Genomic DNA, 21,251 nt, shown 5'->3' with positions numbered 1-21,251 from the left:
GATAAGGTATTCTGATGCATTTCCTGTCCTAAATGGTCTGGAACTTTGCTTTGGTGTTCAACAAATGCTGCATTCCAACCCAGTAGGGAATGAATTTAACTGGGGGTTAGGTGAGTGAATAGACAGACACATGGTTTTCATAAACTCTTTGCTTACTTTGATATGGCAGCAACTAAGTAACACTGTCACTTAGATACAGTATAATTGTAGTCTACAAATAGAAAAAATCAAAACTAACAGTTTAGAATCAGTGTGCTTTCAGTTCACATTTGTTGTTATTTCAAGAGGATTTTATAGCATTTGATTTCTTATTTGAAATTACTACTAAAATAAAAAGGTTGTGATTCAGAAGGAGCTGAGACCATATGAATTTCTTATGCTATACTGGATCAGTGGTCCATTTAGTCTATTATCCTGTTGCCAACAGTACAGAATGTTGAACTCTATAAAAAAAAAGTATCAGACCCTGCCTTCCACCATACATGTAACTGTGTAATACAGGGACAGAGAGGGGAGATTTCTCAGACATGAGAACGGATAACCTAGGTCCAGAATAACGAGGAGTACGCTGACTCCTTAAAGACTAACAGATTTATTTGGGTATAAGCTTTTGTAGGTAAAAAAACCACTTCATCAGATGCATGGGGTGAAAATTACAGATACAAGCATAAATATCTATTGGCACATGACGAGAAGGGAGTTACCTTACAAGTGGAGAACCAGTGTTGACAAGGCCAATTCAGTCAGGATGGATGTGGTCCACTCCCAATACTTGATGAGGAGGTGTTAATACCAAGAGAGGGAAAATTGCTTTTGTAGTGAGCCAGCCACCCTCCAGCCCCTATTCAAGCCCAAATTGATGGTGTTAAGTTTGCAAATGAATTGTAGCTCTTCAGTTTCTCTTTGAAGTCTGTTTTTGAAGTTTTTTTGTTCAAGAATAGTTACTTTTAAATCTGTTATTGAATGTCCAGGGAGATTGAAGTGTTCCCCTACTGCTTTTTGTATGTTACCATTCCTGATGTCTGATTTGGGTCCATTTATCCTTTTACGTAGAGACTATCTGGTTTGGCCAATGTACATGGCAGAGGGGCATTGCTGGCACATGATGGCATATATCACATTGGTAGATGTGCAGGTGAATGAGCCCCTGATGGTGTGGCTGATGTAGTTGGGTCCTATGATGGTGTCGCTAGAGTAGATATGGGGACAGAGAAGGCAACTGGGTGTGTTACAGGGATTGGTTTCTCTGTTAGTGTTTCTGTGGTGTGGTGTGTAGTTGCCACATTCTAAAGGCCACTATCCTCCGATCCCACTGAGGAGTACCAAAAGAAACTACACCATCTGCTCAAGAAACTCCTTGCTACAGCATGGGAACAAATCTACACCCCTAGAGCCCCGACCAGGGATATTCTATCTGCTCCCCAAGAGCCATAAACCTGGAAATCCTGGATGCCCCATCATCTCAGGCATTGGTACTCTTACAACAGGATTATCTGGCTATTTGGACTCTCTCCTCAGACCCTAGCTACCAGCACTCCTAGCCATCTTCGAGACACCACCGACTTCCAATGCATTGGTGATCTTCCTGAAAACACCATCCTGGCCACCATGGATGTAGAAGCTCTTTACACTAATATTCCACACGAGGCTGGACTACATGCTGTCAGAAACAGTATCCCTGATGAGGCCACGGCACACCTGGTGGCTGAATTTTGTGACTTTATCCTCACCCACAACCATTTCAGATTTGGGGACAACTTATAGCTTCATGTCAGTGGCACTGCTATGGATACCCGCATGGCCCCACAGTATGCCAACATTTTTATGGCTGACTTACAACAACGTTTCCTCAGCTCTTGTCCCCTCTACTTACGCTACATTGATGACATCATCATCATCATATGGACCCATGGGAAGGAGGCCCTTGAAGAATTCCACCTGGATTTCAACAATTTCCACCCCACCATCAACCTTGGCCTGGATCAGTCCACACAAAAGATCCACTTCCTGAACACTACAGTGCAAATAAGTGATGGTCACAAACACCACCCTATACCGGAAACCTACTGACCGCTATACTTACCTACATGCCTCCAGCTTCCATCCAGGACACATCACACGATCCATTGTCTACAGCCAAGCCCTAAGATACAACCACATTTGCTCTAATCCCTCAGACAGAGACAAACACCTACAAGATCTCTATCAAACATTCTTAAAACTACAATACCCACCTGGGGAAGTGAGGAAACAGATTGACAGAGCGAGACAGGTACTCAGAAGTCACCTACTACAGGACAGGCCCAACAAGGAAAATAACAGAACACCACTGGCCATCACGTACAGCCCCCAGTTAAAACCTCTCCAGTGCATCATCAATGATTTGCTATCACAGGCCTTGGGAGGCAGGCCAATCCTCGCTTACAGACAGTCCCCCAACCTGAAGCAAATACTCACCAGCAGCTACACACCACACCACAGAAACACTAACCTAGGAACCAATCCCTGTAACAAACCCTGTTGCCTTTTCTGCATGCATCTGAAGAAGTGCGTTTTTTACCCATGAAAGCTTATGCCCAAATAAATCTATTAGTCTTTAAGGTGCCACCGGACTCCTTGTTGTTTTTGTGGATACAGACTAACATGGTTATCCCTCTGATACTTAGATCCAGGATAAAATTACAAGGTTTAACTGTACATGCTACTCGGTTCAAATCTTCAATCTCAAATGCCTAAGCTACAATACTTGCTTTAATATTCTGCAGTAGGTAGTTCCACAGACTAATTATGTGCATTGAAGCTTATTTCATTCTATTTTATTAAGGTTGCAGCCTTTTGAGTTCATTTTCATTTTTGTAGTATAGGAGAAGAAAAAGGAACATCTGACCAGACTTTTCTATGTAATTCTTTTATATAACTCTAGCCAGATCTTCACTTGCAGTTTTCTTGTCCAGTACACCAGCCCTTCACCTTTCCTTCCCACCCAAATCTTTAACCAAACTGGTCTAGTCATTGTCATTGCCCTCCTATATTCATGGATCATTCTGTAGCAAAATGTACCTACATGCATGAAAAATGTAAACTTACAACACTAACATATGCACAAAATAAGGGCCTCAGGTTGCCCTTTTTGTACAAAAGTTCTCATTTCTTTATATTAGACAATTAAGAAGTTGCCTCAATAAATAAATCACCTTATGTACTAGATTGTCAAGTCAACTTCAAACCTTTTGAATGAAGACTAAGAATAAGTAAAGCTAGTTTTTTCATATCAAATGATGCCAAGCCTTTCACAATAAGCAGATAAAGAATAGATAACTGCATCCCAAGACTATGCATTTACAAAGAAAATCTCTGAATGTTAAACAGAACCTCTGAGTTAAGGTTAAAGATTACTGAACAAAAGTCAACTCACTAAAACTGACCTTCAGGTTCAACAGAAGCACATTAACATGTTATAGCAGGAAGACCTTTAAAATGGCATTCAAATAAAATATTTATGTAGATTAAAATGGCAAAATATTCAACTTTTCATTTGATATGTCCATTTATGGATGTAAAGAGTATACCGGTAAGAAAATTGTTATTTTTATATGAGTGTCAGTCCAAAAATAGAGTCAAAACAGTTTCACAAGAAGGGCCAAAAGCTGTAGATTGAAAAGAAAACAAGGAATAAGGAGAGTAATATTTTAATCTCCATTCATGAAACTTTACTGTCTCAGCATAAAGTGACTGAGACAGTAAAACTAGTTTGATGTGATCTGGGTAGAGTCTAATCCATGATTTACTAGATGCATTTAGATCTATTTGCTTAGATTTTATGGCCATCAACTTCTTATTTTCCAAAATTTAAATCTACAGTAACCAGCTTTAAATCTCTGTTAATCGTCATTCTGGAAATGGGCCAGGTTGCCTTTGACAGCTTTTAGCTTCTATAAATGCTGGCAGATTACAGGTTCGAAAATGGACTGGTGCAGACGCTGCTGATCATATTTAGTTAGGCTATTAAAGAGACTGTATAGGGGCAAAATGATAAATGGAGCCAGGTAGTACCAGCCAGCACTCGCTCTTTTGAATAGCCCAGAAAATACTAAATAGTTTGTTTGGAAGATGGAATAAAGCTCTTGTAGAAAGATCTAGAGATACTCTTTTTCAGGAAAATATTTTTGAAATATCTACCATGTGAGGCAATCTGGTGCATTTCTAAGATTAAAAAGTTTGCTTTTCAGAAGTACTTTTATGAGCCAGGGAGAAAAGTAATCACATTCCCCTTTCAACTTGAACACATGTATGTCTCTTAGGCAGACAACATACTATATGTTGTAACTCTCACAACCCCTTCTTAGTTTGTGCCTTCAGACTAAACTCTTTGGGGCAGGGACATTTTTCTAGCATAGCTTACTGTGTTATCCCTTTTCCTCTTTCATTTTCAGTGCCTACTGTTAACGTGTCCCTTTTCTTGCTTTCATGCCTTCCTTTCTCCATGTTCTCGGCTCTCATTCCTCTCCCTCAGTCTTGCTTCTTTTTCTCAACTAGCATCCTCTCCCTCATTTCTCTTCCACCAACTCATTACTCTCTTCTTGCCTCGACTAGGGCAGTGGTAGCAGGACCTAGGGATTTTTAACTATAGCTCAGAAAACACAGGGCAAGAGTGAGTGTGTGGAAGAGGATTCTCAGCCTGAAGCAACACCACAGGATGGATATAAATCAATGATTTTTTGATTGTTGTTTCAATTATAGTAAGCTTTTCTTTTTAAAAATAAACCTGTTTAAAATACAAAGTATCTTAAGGCCTAAACATAGAATCTCTTAAAACATTTAAATAAAAAATAAGTACCACATATACTCGTTCATTAGCCCATTCGTTTATAAGCCGACGCCCCAAGATGGTTAGGTAAAAATAGCAAAAACCTTATGACCCTTTCATAAGCTGACCCTATATTTCAGGGGTTGGCAAACGTTGGCTCCTGGCCTGCTAGGGTAAGCCTCTAGTGGGCCTGGACATTTTGTTTACCTGGAGCGTTCACAAGCAGGGAGCCCCTCAGCTCCCTGTGGCCACACTTTGCCGTTGAGCCGCGGGAAGTGGCGCCACTTCCCGCAGCTCCTATTAGTTGGGAACGGCTAACTGCGGCCACAGGGAGCTGAGGGGCTCCGTGCCTGTGAACGCTCCAGGTAAACAAAACAACAATGTATTAGATATTCAATTCAATGATTCCATAGAGTTTAAAATCAACAAATTTTGGTGTATACCTGTTTATAAGCCGACCCCCGCTCTTTGATGCGTCACTTTTTTACCAAAAACATTCGGCTTATGAACAAGTATTTACGGTATGCTGTTTTGTGTGTTTAATTAAATTCCAGCTACCATTCTAATGCAACTTGACACAAATCATGAGCAAAAAGTTAATTATCCCATAAATAATCAATGTATCATTCACCACTTTCTAACATACTAAGAACATACAGTTAATAAGCATATGAAAATATTAGGCTATCCAATTGCTTAAATTAAAGTATATAGTTATAGTGTTCCCTCCTCAGTACCAAGATGATGTACCAAATCTAGTGTAAAGGCTGTTTTTAGTTGTAAATCAAGATGTTTTAACAATTATATCAGCCAATGAGAATGCAACTTGAAAAAGCTGATTAAAATAGATTTAAATCGAGGTTTTCCACTGCAGAATCACTCAATCCACTTGCAACAGCAGCAGATGAAATGGGAGTACAGATCAGAAGCAGTAAAGGCCTGGAGTTTCCTTAGATGTCGCTCCACATGTTGCAGTCAGAAGAGTAAGCATCAGTTTGTGCTTGCCCATGTAAGCAAACAGCACTGGCCTCAAGGCACATTAGGCAAATTCCTGGCTGCACCGGAGTCTAAATCCAGGGCCTGCATGTCATCATCAAATATCAGCACACTAACTGCCTTTCATCTAGCTTGTACCTGAGAAGTAGCTTTACCTATGTCAGAGCTTAAAGTTTTAGGAAGACATCTTATTTTATACAAATGCCATGTTTATAAAATACACATAGCAAAATACAAACTGATGTAACAAACTGATCATGACAAGTATTGGAATTTGAAGAGAGAAAGGAGCTGATTGCAACCCTGTAATACTCTACATTTTAGGGTGTTTGTGAGAACAGAGAAAATGCAAACTTGTGCACTTGCTATTTCAAAAACAACTGGTGAGTACTGTGAACTTCATGAAGCAGCAAGATTTCTGGGAGTTGCTGGGTTGGGGTGGAGGGATATAGTTTTTGGGCTGTCTTGGAGTAAATGAAGAGAGAAGTTGTCTGATGGTCCCTGCCTGGGTGAAGGCTAGAGGAGGAGCAGTTCTGTAACAGCAGACCTTCTTCTCAAGGAAGATTCGGAGCTCAGACTTAGTTAACATATGTTATCAGTGTTTCTGGGGATAAAGGGAAATCAGAGCTGTTTGAGCCATTAAGGGGTCTCCCAGAAGTGGATTAGAAGCCAACTGCTCTGTAGCAACAGCCCCCTCATCTTCAAGAAATCTACCTCGCTGAAAAACTTGTTTTCCTGAAGGTGTGTGGAAGAAGCCAGGGTGCTAGTTCATTTCCTAGAGGAGAGGGAGCTGCAGAGAGCAAGAATCATACTTTCCAAAGGTGCCAAGACACTAGCTCCCAGCTAAACATGGACTATTGGTGGGTATGCACTGATGATAAAAACAAGTAGAAGCTTACTTTTTGCAAAAATATCAACAGGCGATCCATCGGGCAATAGCCATGGCCAGCCTTTAAACTGCCAAGCAGGACCCTGCACAAACACTGCGACTACACGATCCCTATAAATAAAGGAGGAGAGACACACATTAAAGGACTTGAGTTTTTAGTCATTGTAAATCCCTAAAAGGAAAAAAAAATCTCTATTATTCATACGACACAGGTTGTTGTCAACACTACTGTGAGGACAGCATTGTACATTAGCAGTTTCTCTTTATAATGTCACCATTATAGCACATTAATGACTGCTGTGCTTCCAATACAGCTGCTTTTTCCACATGTAAGTCTCTTCAGCATTAACACACTATTTTTGTATGTAATATTTCTGGACTTATGTCTGTTTTTGTTGTATGTAGCTCAATTTCAAACTTTGTATTTATCAGAAAGCAAATCCTGTTCATTTCTTGAGATTACTCTTTAGGATTTTTTTAAAATGCTTTGGAATTTAAAAGATAATCCCCTATGAATTGTATTGTAAACTAAATGGGATGTAGCAATTTAAAAATGCTTATTCGGCACATGCTTTAAACTTTTAATTCAAAAAGTTCATTGCAACAGGATAGACAGCTGCAACAATTTAACCCACATTTTCATACTGTACTTTTTATGAATATACATAACTACCACCTGTAGTCTAAGAAAAATCTATTCACTGTTAATGCAGAAGAAAAAATTCACAAATAGCAAGTTCTTTGAGACAGGCATCGTCTCTTTGCTATACATTTGTTCAGCAATAGGGCTGGGGTCTCTAAGCACTACCACATTACAAATAAATAATCCCACAATCTAATTCCTAAATTTACATTATTGTAAGGATTTCAAAACCCCAATGAAGAAAAATAATCAGGTCTCTGAAATGATAAAAACACACGGCTATACACTTAAAACATTTCTCACATTAGCTGTTATGAAGTTGAAACAATAAAACTTCCCTATCACTGATTCCACTCTGGGAAATCAATCACAAAGACGGCTTTACCTTTGTCAAAAATGTTTACCATCTATTGAAGATGCAAGCTGCCTTTTGGTACGTACTTCAGCAGCTATTATTGTTTTCTGTTTGCCTGCTGCTCCCAACACAGAGAATGCCTAATTATCTGGAGAATTAGATCTTATTTCCTTTTAACATCCTGCTTTGAATGTTACAGACCACTAGGTCTTGTACATGCCTTAAGTATTCTTAAACTGGGAGGATAAAGAAAGAATATTGGTTATTTGATTAATCAATACTAAAGGGTTGTCTTTTTACAAACCCTCCTGAAGTGTAAAAGTGTAAAAGTTTCAGCTTTTTACAGGCCCTCACAAATGGGCCTGCAGGTTAAACAAACAAACCTCTGACACATTTGCAAAAAGATGCCCCGTGACTGGATCTCCCCCTTCACAGAGCTCCATCTTGAAGTGTATGTCAGTGTCTCTGACCATTATGCACATTAGCTTAAAGCTGATGCAATTTATTTCCAGCTTCTTTTTTTTAAATTTACAGTCAGAAATATAAGGCCCCAACATTTTCCTTCCAAATAAAATTCAGAAAGATTGGCCACAGACAAGGATTTTTCTTTCAGAGATGTAACATGCTTGAGCGAATGAAGTAATATAGTAGCTCTGATCCTGAACAATTCAAGTGCTACTTTCATACTCCTGGAGGGTTTCGAACAAAAAACATGGAAGTTGCTATATAATTGCTATCCAGCCATTTCTACACACATTTGTTAATGTTTTATGCACCAATTAGCTTGGAGTTATTCTACTAGCTCATTTCAAGATCTGTGTTCTTGTTCTGAAAAAGAGAACTAAACGTGTAAAAAAATAATTCAAAATAGCAGCTCTGCTTTACCAATCTTGCGGCATAAGTTTCAGAGGCTGGTCTACCACTCGATAAGGTACAGTAACGCTGACTGTTGTGCCCCCAGGTTGCATCTGGTCCTTCCTTCTCTGTATTAAAGTTTCATTTTCTCGTTGACAGCCTTGTTTTTTCTTTTCATCTGATGGTACAAACCTAGGGAACAAAGAGGCACTTAGCAGACCCATGTTATTTGTTTGCTATAGTCAACAAGAGAAGTAAACAAACCATAACCTCTTCTGATAATGCAAGTAATCTGACAAGATCACAGGAGAAGTTTAACAGGGTTAAAACTATTCTTTAACTCGCTATGCTTTGTCTCTGAAATGCCTCTGCAAAAGGGCATGCTAAGAAAGTTTGATCATTAACTAAATCTCTAATTTTACAATAATTTTCTCGGAACATAGGTGATTTAAGTATTTTTAGTAGCAAAAAATAATCACAAAGTATTAATATATGGAGCTTTTGCGCTACATATTTATGGATTTAAGTAAGTATTTAGACAGTTTGTGTCATTAAAAAAAAGTCTATCAGATCTTTGTCCCAGACATGCAAGACGACATAAGATGCAAGCGATGTGGTTTAATTAGGCCACAACTTTATTAACGTAACTCATATGGGAAATATTCAGCAATAACTTATTCAATGCAGGCCATCTCTACATCCTTAATCATTTCCACCTGTTTAAGAACTTCTATGTGCCCCCACCCAGTACTGGTCCCAGACAGTCTTTGGGATTCCACCATCCTCCCCTTACGTGAGGGTTAAGGTCTGGGGGAAAAGGGTGGTCTCCCACACTGTACCAAACATTAGGAGACTCACAGCGTTCTATGGAAGATGTGAATTTACGCCTCCAAAATTCCTTTGACAATCTATTACAGTAATGATTGAATCCTCTACTTTTGGGCTATTATACACATCAACAGACAATGGATTATACAACTCTTAGACAACAGTAACATAGACCTTTGATATAACAGCACCTTGTAAATATATATTGTGAATTCAAATCATGAAGCCATTATGCTCACCTATCAATACATACTGTAGCACAAAGGGTTCTAACCTAAATACGGACCATTTCATTTGAATAAATACCAATACCATAAAGATCAAATTCAAATCAGATAAAATCAGTGGAAGGAAAGAAATTCTAAATCAGTGCTTGCTGGCAGGATGTGGCCTTCCATGGCCAATGATAGTGCAACTAAAGAAACCCAGTAGTCATTGCAATCCTCGACTCCTGAATGCAACAGCAGTCACTGTCTTTGTACTCATGTCAGGATTTTTATGTTTTTGAAAACAGCACTCTTTAAAACATAAAGGGCTATTTAAACAATTGTGACCACTCATGGGTCACCCTATGAGACCATTCATGAGTTCTTACTTCCTGATGTACAGACGGTTACGAACAGTATGACTAAAGGGAGCAGAGTTGATTTTTGAAAATCAAAGTGTGAGTTGTTGCCACACCTCTGGGGTCTGCCAACTTACCTACATGTGATGCGCTGGATGGGAAGTCAGAAAGCCATGGCAACAACAGGGGGACACCAGCAGTTTACCCACAACAACAATTTAAGTAATGTCATGAAGCTCGTTGGTGCACATTTTATAGCTTTTGGCTATAGGAACTTGATTCTATACATCAAAATTATGTCTTAGCACGAACCAAAAAATTTGGGTTTTTATCATAATGCAGAAGTTAAAGATGTTTTTTATTTTTCATCTAGTTAGACGGTGAGTACTGATAAGACAAAAATGAATTATTTAATTCAGTACAACAATTCTGGATTTTTGAATGCCTAGTCTGGGGTTTTGGGGTCCCCCCCCACAAATCATGCTCAATTATGTATGAAAAACTAAGACGATATTATTCTCATGTCTTAGATAATCTCTTAAGGACAAAATAAATCTTTCTAGCCCCAGTCCTAAAAATGCTCCATACATTTGAAGAAGTCTCTTTATCTTGCTGTAAATAAAATGCATGGAGCAGTTTGAAGAACTGTGGTCTTAGATCCCAATAATAAATAAATAAATTTATATAGTAGTTATATATATATATATATATATAATATAATATTATATTATATAGTGCTTTTAATCAGTAGACCCCAACATGCTTTACAAAGGAGGTATTACTGTCCCATCTGCAGATGGGGAAACTGAGGCACAGAGGTGAAGTCAGGAGTCCACAGTTATCCAGAGGCCAATGCAAAGCTGAGGATAGAACCCAGGTCTTCTAGTCCCAGTGCAGAGCTCTAACTACCAGAAAACAATGCATCTCCAAAATGAAAATATTTTATGCTAGTACTCAGTTTAAATTTCTTTCTCAAAAAAATGCATATTTGGGAAGATCAAAATATTTTGTGAATTTGTGTCAATTTTGGCAAATTGTTTCAAAGAATTTTTTTTCATGTCAAAATGAACCATTTCAACATTTTCAAAATGAAACTTTCAAATTTTTGAACTAGATTCACAAGGAAACTTAGGCCCCATTCACAAAGCCCTGAAGAAGGAAGAGATGGTGGTGGTGCCCCCTTAGATCGCATAGTCCAGGCAGCACTCACCTGTCCTGGGGGATGTGAGAGACTAAGATTTGAATCCCCACTCTAAAGCAGGAACTTGAACCCACTGCACCCCAGGTGAGCAGGATGGATAAAAACTGATGATATTACAAACAGAACACTGGATTTTTTTTATTTAAATCTTTTTTTTTTTTTTTTAATTTAACCCTATTTAACATTAAATCTATGTTAAGGCCTACACATATTAAAATAATTTAAATTAAAAACAAAATAAATATTAAAACATGTTTGCTGTCAAGTTTGAAAGAAGGGGAAGTCTCTGAATGGGTGAAAGTCACCAGTTAAGCACCTGAAATCAGAGTTTGTTGAAATGTTAAACCAACTTTTGACAGCAACAGCCTCTTCTACAGCTGCAGAGAGAGTATCTTCTTTTCAATTTATTCAACTACTAGTTCAGTTCAGTGACTAGTACATTCAAAGTTAAGAAACCAGTTGGGACTTGAAAAAACAGGAACTCTTACCTTCTTCCAATCTACGAATAAAAAGTAGGTGTGAGAGGGTGAGATCTGCTAGTTCTAAAATCTTGAAGGACATAGTGACCAGAAACAATCAGTTCAATCAGTATAATTACAAATAATATTTTCCTGATTTAATAAATCAGTTACTTTTAAATGCAAACATGTTTTGATAAAAAAAAGTCTTAGCATGTAAAGTAGTTTTATTTAATAAAAGTCTAAAATGCTGTTTTTGTGCATTTTAATGGAATTTGGATTTCTTTAGACCTTGAAACAAAATTAGAAGTAAAATATTAATCTGGTCTAGTAAATAAGAAATGCATTCATTGTTCACGATCTTCTAACATAAAAAATTAAGTATCTGAATAAATGTAAGTTAAGCTATATAACTGCATAAAGGAGTATATAGACAGTGCAGTCTCCCAGTTAGCAAAAAGCAGCATCAAATTTAGTATACAGGCTATATTTAGTTGCAAATGAACATATTGTAATGGTTATCAACTAATGAAAAAATCAATATTTCTTTAGGAAAATAAATAAAAAGTATAAATGCAAAACAAGATTAAAATAAATTTAAATCAAGATTTCCATCTTGACCATTTAAATCATGATTAAAATCAGTGATTTAAATTGCCTCGACCCTGCAGGTGTGTGCTCTAAGAACAAGGTCTCAATCTCTCCTGTTGGAGTTGTCCTACTTTGTATAAAATTTTAAATATTCATTGGGCAAGAAAGAGAAAGGATGACTCTAAATGTGGTTAGGGCATTCACCTGGGATAGAGGTCACCCGGGTTCCAGTCCTCACTCCAATTAATATTTACTGCCCCCCCCATCCCTTCTCGATTTTGTGAATGATGCCTAAGGATATGTCTAACACTGCAATTAGACACCCGCAACTGGCCCATGTCAGCTGACTTGGACTCTCAGGGCACCAGCTAAGGGACTGTTCATCTGCAGTCTAGACGTTCAGGCTGGAAATCTAGCCTTGTTAATCTAGCCTTGTTTCCAAGTTCCCTTTGTTTTTATTAAAAATGGTGAAAACTTCCCAAAATCAAAACTGAAAGCCTTTCAGATTTCTTAAAAGTTGCAAAATTTTCAGGTTGACCCAAAACTATTCCTCCCCCCCGAACTGCCAAAAATCTGAAAAATCAGTAATTCATATACCTTTAACAGCAATTATGGTTCATGCTGGATTCTTAGTACCACAGCTAGAGAAACATTTATGTTTTGTGTAATTACAAATAGTTAAAAAAAGAAAATCAGAATGTTTTCCACTTTCAATGCCAAGATAAATCAGAAGTTCTGGTGCTAAATTTTGGAACATATTATCTTGTACATAATTAGGAAGATAAATAGTTATCAGAAATAAAGTAACATTTAAAAATGGGCTGCACTCTTATTGTTTCATGATGACAGAAGAATGTTACATTAGTTTTTCAATTTTTTCTCCTGCTTAATTTACACATTTGAAAAATCAGATCCTGCTTAGATTGGAAGACACTAACTGTAAATAACTGGAAAACTAGCCAAAAGAGTCAAGATAATGAAAGCTGAAAAACTAAGATAGGAAAAGGATTTTAGTCAGACTGATCATAAATTCTAGCTTTTGTTAACACCTATTTATCTTACCAGTGATCTTCAGACTAATTAACAATTTGGAAAAGGAAGTTTGTTTCAGATTCAACACCACTATCTCTTTAATTAGGAAGCGAGAATTAATAATATATATCTATATATAGATATATATATCTCTCTGAGACCCATAATGAATCTTCCAGCAAAATTAGGAAAGATCAGACTTGACTTTTCTGATGTTTCAAGGAGAAAGTGAAAAAATCTACCTCATAGCCTTTCAGGACTTCTTTAATACATTTTAAGACTGCAGAAAAAGGGCACAATCCCAATTTTTAAAATGTACTTTGCAGGTCATCTTTAACAGTACTTAATTGTACTGGGATAGTAAAAATCTGGAAATGACTGACAATTGGGAAGTAAAATTAACCAGCATTACAGTTATGTTGATAAAAGTGTGATTCATGAGGCACAAGACAAATTAGAATTTAATTTTTCTTGTCTAATGCATGTAACACCATAGAGCACTCGAACTAGAAATGGCTATGCATAAGGCACCCTGGAAAAGACTTGGTAAAGCAAAGAATAGACTGATTTAAAAAAAGATACTGATTTTTATAATATCTTTTATACTCCTCAAAATAGTATAAAATATTTTAAGGCATACATATTCTTCTGATATAGGCTCTGAAATGATTAAACAATGTGAAGGGGCAATACATTAAAATATATTTTACTCTATACATCTTAAAAGGAAGAAAAATATGGCATATTGGACAACACAACTCTTTATGGAGCAACTCATGGCAACCATCAAATCCCTGAAATGCATTAAAATGCCTCTGATGCTGCCGCTAAGACATCGCCACCAGAATCAGTTCTGTTTCAGAACAAGAACTACAATTTGATTCAACAGTTATTCTGGAGAATGCTAATCAAGTACCATATATACTCGTTCATTAGCTCATTCATTTATAAGCCAACCCCCCAAGATGGTTAGGTAAAAATAGCAAAAACTGTATGACCCTTTCATAAGCTGACCCTATATTTCAGAGGTTGGCAAACTTTAGCTCCTGGCCCGTTAGGGTAAGCCTCTAGCGGGCCTGGATGTTTTGTTTACTTCGAGTGTTCACAGGCATGGAGCCCCTCAGCTCCCATTGGCTGGGAACGGTGAACCGCGGCCACAGGGAGCTGAGGGGCTCCATGCAGACACTCCAGGTAAACAAAACAACAATGTATTAGATATTCAATTCAATGATTCCACAGAATATTAAATCATCAAATTTTAGTGCAGACCCGTTTATAAGCCGACCCCCACTCTTTGATGTGTCACTTTTTTACCGAAAATATTCAGCTTATGAACGAGTATATACGGTAGGTATTTCTAACGAGAGATCAATCACCACCACAGCCTCAAAGTGACCGGATCTGAAAATTCCAAGGCGGGAATGAACAGGACCAAGTGAATTCCACAGTGTAGGTTACAATATTTAAAAGTCTGTTGGGCTAAGTCAACCACGATTATGAGAGAATATAGCAACCCTACGTAGACTTACTCATAAACTAAGGATATTAATCTTCTACTATTGACAGGATATTACTTGAAGTCTACACCTCCCTTTCCTTCCCCAAATGAATGTGAAGCCCACAGGAAATATGAACACTGAATTAAGATCTCATCACAAGTTGTATTTGGAGCCCTATGGCAGCCATTGTGTGTTGATCCGCTGATGCAACCTGTCCATAAAATCCAGTGGATCTGGCCATTGGGAAATCCTCTGGTGACAATAGTTGCAGCAGCTCTTAACACCTGGCACACAATTCCTGGCCCCCAGTGTAAAGAGATGGCTGAGAGGCCCTTGTATTCAGCTGATTCCCAGCTGCTGGAGTGACTCCTTCAGGGTTGTGGGAGCCAGGTGCAAATTAGGAGCAGCTTTTTTCAGCAAGCACTGGCCTGTTCAGTCCCTGGTAGCCCTGACTTTAAAGCCACCACCGTCTTTCCTACACCCCCAGGCCAGTGCCAAGCACAGCTCTGCACATCATAGGATCTGGCTCCCTATTCCAAATCGTTCCCTAAAAATAAGCCATTAACCTTAATACATCTTTCAAACTATGGTTGGGCCCCAAATGATTGGTTAATTCACTAGTCAACCATTGGTGAAATTGTCAAATACCACCAAAAGTGGTCAAATATTTTGAAGTACTAATTTGTTAGAAGTGTAACAAAAGAGAGAAGACTATGGCCTCAACTAGGATTAGCATTAGACAGATATTTATGCCTAATTACAAAAACAGAACAAAACCCTAACTTACTTAACTGAGTTTTTTCAACTCAGAAAAATGTGAAATAGTGAAATGAAGTTCTAAAAAATTCTTAGTATTGTTAGGTTAGCATTTAAATGTGAACACTATTCAGGACTGAACTGATACACAAAAAGCAAAATGAAATAAAACAGAAAAACACAGCAACTATAAAAGAAAAAAATATTTGCATTTGTGCTCGGTAGGCAGCAGGCCAATTCAAGCTTCTTGCTTTTCATTATTATTCGTTACCATCCTCAACTGCTTCATCTATATCATTGTCATCATCAAATTTAATCAGTATCTCCTTCTTCCTCTTCATCTAATGAAGTCAAAATTTTGATGTTGAAAAAACAAGTTTGCATGGTAAAATAGTGATGGATTCCCAAAGGGAATCTTATCACTAACAGTTTTTAAAACAATCCATGGAACAAAGCCAAACTTTGCAACACTGAACTTGAAAGTAAAACTAACCTAGCAGATTTTCATTGTACAGAGAAATCCAAGAAGAAAGCAAACAGTGCATACATAGTAAAATTGTCTCATTTTAAATTAATTTAGTTAGCAGCATAGGACTTTCTGAACACAAGATACCTTTAGTTTAAGGGTTCATCTACACCATATGGTCACACAACATGGTTCCATATGGTAATGAAATGGGGTATTATATTGAAAATGCTATGTTAGAAGAATTTTATGGTGGCCAACTCAAGCACTCAAAATTTACGAAAGGACAGTGAAACCTTAACTCAGCCTCCTTGAGAGAATGCATATGGCAGTTTTGCCCATCATCACATAGGAAGCCCATATTGCAAACCCCAAGGATTCCAAAATCTTGGATGACGCTATCCAAAATCTTAATTTGTCTTAAAACTCATGAGATTTAAAAAATAATAATAAGTGTTGGGTTCATTTAATCTTTGGTTTGTGAGCCTTTATGGTTCACGTTCTCAAAGTTCTTTCCATAACCACGAGGGTCAGTAACTTTTTTTTTTAATTAAACAAAATCTGAGATTCTCACATAACAACATGACTGCAGGAACTGATACTGGGAAACACCGCCAAATATTGTGAGACTTGACGTCTCAAGAGTTGGCCACACTCGAAGTTTGTGGCCGTGCCAGAGATAGAATCTAGCTTTCCTGGGTATTCGTCCAGCCCTTTAAATGCAGAACAAGATTATTTTCTTGCTATACTCTGCCTCATTTACTATCCAGCCTGTGCACTGATGGAAGCAGGATTCCTGCAGAACAAATGTGTGATCAAATTAAAGTAAAGTAATTACAGACCGTATACAGCAATTTATATCCGATTGCCGTAACCAGATTCTCATATGGATGGTAATCCAAAGGTCACATTTGCAAATTCAGTTTAGAAGCATCACAGACAGCCACACTTACACTTTAAATGTATTGTATGGTAAACTGAAATCCATTTAGAAGACAAACATCCTTGCTGTACTGTACAACAGTGATCAGAGTTATTAAATTACTACAAGTTAAGATCTGTGACAGACCCAACGTGTGGTTGAAGCACCATTCTTAATTCTACTTTTTAGGCCTAAACATTACTGTGTTTAACAACTCACTTCAAAATTATTTTATTGACAGCTCCCCCACAGTTGAAAGTCAGCTGGAGGCTGTGCTATATAATTAATGCATAATTAAAAGCCTCCTCAATGGCTGTAACCCTTCGCTTACATTGGCTTCAATTCAATTTTGCTTTAATGTAAAACTCTGAGTCGTCTCCAATTCATTCCTCCGAGAAACCCATAATGCTGCCTTAATATTCTGAACTACAAGAGAAGAGAAGTTAATGGACAAGAGATACTATACAAAAAATAGAAGAAAAGATGACAATCAAAAAAGTGATGCAGGAAAAATTTAGATCAGACACATAAAAGCAGTACATGAATAACTGATATCCTGCAGAATGTTTCACTGTTGAATTCCAAGCTCCTATAGCAATGCAACCACCATTTTCAAAATCTGATCAAAAAGCAAAATAAAATGTGTCAAGTGCATGTCAATTAACTTGCCAAGTTAGTTTTCAGTAACCTTTACCCAAGCTTTCCAGGAAAGTAGCACAAAACATGTTTCTGGTTCTATTCTGAAACAGTGACAAAAGTTAGTCAGTCCAAGAATCTACAGCTTTAAATTCCTTAGACTTTCATAGCTACGTAAGATATGTTCTACGTCAATGTGGTCCATGCAGAAAGCTGGTACTCTTATACAGACACCAACTTGAAATCTATTTTTTTTAAAGATTAGTTACAGATACTATACCTGCCCCAGAACCCCACACACATTTTTGAGACTTTAAAAATCTCATTTCCCTCAGCTCTTGCTGTCTGAAGTACATTTCAGGCAAAAGGGGTAAATAACCACAAGGGAAAATCAGTTATACTGAGTATGTATGAAGTGTTGTCAGATGCACAAAATAAACAACTAAAATATACAGAAAAGTTTTTTTTTAATCTCTGTTACTAACAGCTAAAATGTTACTTGGACTGGAAGTGAGTAATACATTTTCAAAGTGAAGTGTGATGTTTAAGCTGACAAACACTTTAAAACACTAAGGGTTGGGAAGTAGCATATACCTACAGTCCTGCGCTTGGGACAGTGTTGGAATTATTAATATTTGAAATTATTCATATTAATATGGAAACCAAACACGAATTTAACCAAAAATTCCTTTATTAAGTCTAAAGGACTTATACAATTTCTTTAAATATGCTTGAAGAGCCTAAATAATAAGCAATTTACTACATCCAAACAGTAACAAAACATTTATAAGCATTTGATGAAGATACTTGCAAACGGGCTAAACCCAGGGTGCTTAGATTCACATTGGTCGGCTCCAACGTGGTCAGGAAGATATAAGTAGTGAACCCTTTAAGAGTTTACTTTTTACATCCTTTAACAAAGTGATGGCATTGCCAATTACTGACTTCAGCTAAAAATCAATTTGAGACAGTTCACCCTTATTTCCAGTCTTAATCCAGGTAAGATTTACAACCTCCTATCTCGCCAAGGCCTCCTCCCTCCCTTCTTGCTGACCAGTAGTTTGTCTTTTGCACCTGGGTTCACACAGGACCTACATTTTGAGGTAATAATGGTGTGTGTGGTGGGAAAGGCCATGTTGGCTCATTTTAAGACCGATCTCTTTTGTCTTACTCAAAACCATCTGCAGTCACCCCTATTGGTCAAAGGCCTTCTTTTTAGAAGCGTCCCCTTATCTTATGAGTTATTCTTTGAACCAGACATACTTCCTACTTCACTCCTTCTGGTCTTTTAATTCATTATTTTCAAGGCCTTCCTTCTACTTGCAGTCAGGGCCTTTCTTTACAACACATATATTTCCTTAAAATAACCTTAATTCTTTAATTTCATATGTATGCTACAGAGAGCATGGTGAGGGACCATTTTATATAATATGCAGGAGGCACTGTGCTTTAGGATGGTTTAATGCTTCCAGAACTACACTGTAGGCTTGGCTTCACACAAGTAATTAAACATGGGGGGAGGCTTCATTTTCTGAAAGACAGGATTAGGGAGGTAACTAAATCAGCAGGCTACAAACGGAATGTTTGTGCTAAATTAAGTAAATGGGTCAGCAAGCCAAAAGACAGAATATCTGAGCTTGCTAAGATAATAGGGGAAACCCCAAGGGAACCTTTTACTAAAAACAAGAAAATAATGGACAAAAGTTGAGAGCACAAAAATGAGGTAAAGAGTAAAGCTGAACATGGACAGGGCATGGACAAAGCATGCTGCACAGGGAGATTGGTTCCAGCAAAGTAGCCAAGTCAGACCCAAAACATGTGATGCAATGTACAGTGAATGTGATGTGTAAATATATGATGGTATGGGGTCTCTGTTTAACTTTGGATGTTTATAGCCACGGCCCCCACCCTAACATATGTGACATCTTTCCCTTCCTTGCCAGCTACTACACTTAGTCCAAATTGTGTACTTCAGAGAGCAATACTATTACATGATGACAAATAAGCAAACTTTACATGTGTGGTATACCCTGTACCCACCCCTACATTTGAGTCTGATCAACTCAGCGTGGCTTTGCTTTATGCCAAATAAAAGAGCCTGAGTGATGAGACTGGAGTCAAACTGAGTTCTTGGGGAATCAAGTGGAAGAGATCTCGGAGGCTACTCCAACAGCCACTTCCAATGCTAGCTGAATGGAAGATAAGGAAGAGGAAACAGTAAAGACTGTGATGGCTCTACCCTCTTTTCCTCACCTTCTTCACAGAAGGTAAGGGTAGAAGCAGAGGCTTTGGGATCCTGGCACTCTTGCCCTCCCTTAGGCATCCAAAAGGGGTGGAGCACTCTTCCCCTACAGGACTGATTTCCAAAACAAAGTATGCACAGGGCCACGTACACCTATTTTTGCGTAGACCCGAAAACTGATTATTGGAGAATGCAAGTTGCATTCTCACAAAAACCTGGCATTTTCATCCCACTTCGAAAAGACTCAAAAGCAGGCAGCTATGATTAGGTCTATTATTATGACTGTACTTTTATAAAATACACAACACATTTACTAGTCTACAAAATGTTAAATAAAACTACACTAGACTTGACAAAATAAGTGAACAAGTGCACCAAATCTGTACGCTCAAATTATTGTAAGCGAAAATGTATCTTCTTTTCTTTTTGCACGCAATTTTGATAATCAGTTCCACATTTATTATTTTAGTATGACTGGGACCTCAGCTCACTACAATAGTGGGTGCAGTATAAGAATCTAAATAGAACAAAATAAGAGCAGGATGAGGCAAGGGATGATATATACTCACCAAAGAGAAAACTGCAGGAAAATATTAAGTTACTAGCTAGAGAGGTTTCTGGAATGCTTTTGTACTTTTTACTTTAAAAAAATAATGTCAGGACAGTCCTTTTCTAATCAATCATTTTAGGTAGGAACTGGAACTGTAAACTGCCAAACTGTCCATAGCATTATGCATTTCAATTCTATGGTTTCCTACAATTTTAAAAAATAAACTGCAGATGCTTCTGTCTGCAAACGGAATGCTGGCATCTGAGAAGATTTCCAAGGAAGGTTGTTTTAGTATGCAGACTACACACAAAAATGATGCATATTTTACATATACAAGCTCAATTTTAACTCCATTTTATTATAAGTTTAAATGATTCAGCTTTAAGTACAAGAAGTAAAACTAAAATTAGTTCTAAAATAAAGACTTGGACAGGATCCATTTGTATGATGACCAAATATGAAAGGCCTAGCCAAACATTCCTGTGCTTACAAACAAACTTTACAAAAAAAATCTAAACACTGAATAATGCACTGGGTCCTTTTAGGATTATCTACAAATATACAGTTGTGAGCACTGTTGACTACAGCTTGCAATTGACAAACTTATGTTTGGCCATCCAACATATTGAAAGTCTAACTGTTTTAAAGTTCAGAGACATAAGGTGAGAGACACATCTTGTCTCTCTAATAATCTGAGACCAACACAGCTACAATATCACTGTAAACATGTTTTAAAATTTGATCATTAATGGTCCCCTTTATGATTTTTCAGTTTTTCCTCCTAGTTTCTTTTTGTAAATCTAATCAAGAAAAGTTAACTCTTCATATCTATTCAGAATCCATCACTCCAAAAATTGGCACCTGAAGTGGTCACATAAATAAGCATTGTTTTATATACACAAACTTTTATGAATAAGGGTATGTCTACACTACGAGGGTAATTCGATTTTACTTAAATCG

The 21,251-nt window shown here is 37.5% G+C and overlaps 1 protein-coding gene across 1 annotated transcript in view; it reads right to left on the bottom strand.

Moving 5' to 3' along the window:
- Positions 1-21,251, bottom strand: part of LOC112109629 (parafibromin) — a 179,762-nt gene that overhangs the window by 7,328 nt on the left and 151,183 nt on the right. Inside the window, exons 14-15 of the mRNA XM_026655363.1 lie at positions 8,576-8,737; positions 6,703-6,803 (exon numbers count right to left, since the gene is read on the bottom strand). Coding sequence (XP_026511148.1) covers positions 6,703-6,803; positions 8,576-8,737 — 263 coding nt within the window. The remainder of the gene's footprint in view (positions 1-6,702; positions 6,804-8,575; positions 8,738-21,251) is intronic.

Source organism: Terrapene carolina, unplaced genomic scaffold (genome assembly GCF_002925995.2).
Source record: "Terrapene carolina triunguis isolate 2854851 unplaced genomic scaffold, T_m_triunguis-2.0 Scaffold210, whole genome shotgun sequence".
Classification (NCBI taxonomy): domain Eukaryota; kingdom Metazoa; phylum Chordata; order Testudines; family Emydidae; genus Terrapene; species Terrapene triunguis.
The sequence above is the reverse complement of the archived record's forward strand: the minus strand, read 5'-3'. Positions and strand labels throughout refer to the sequence as shown.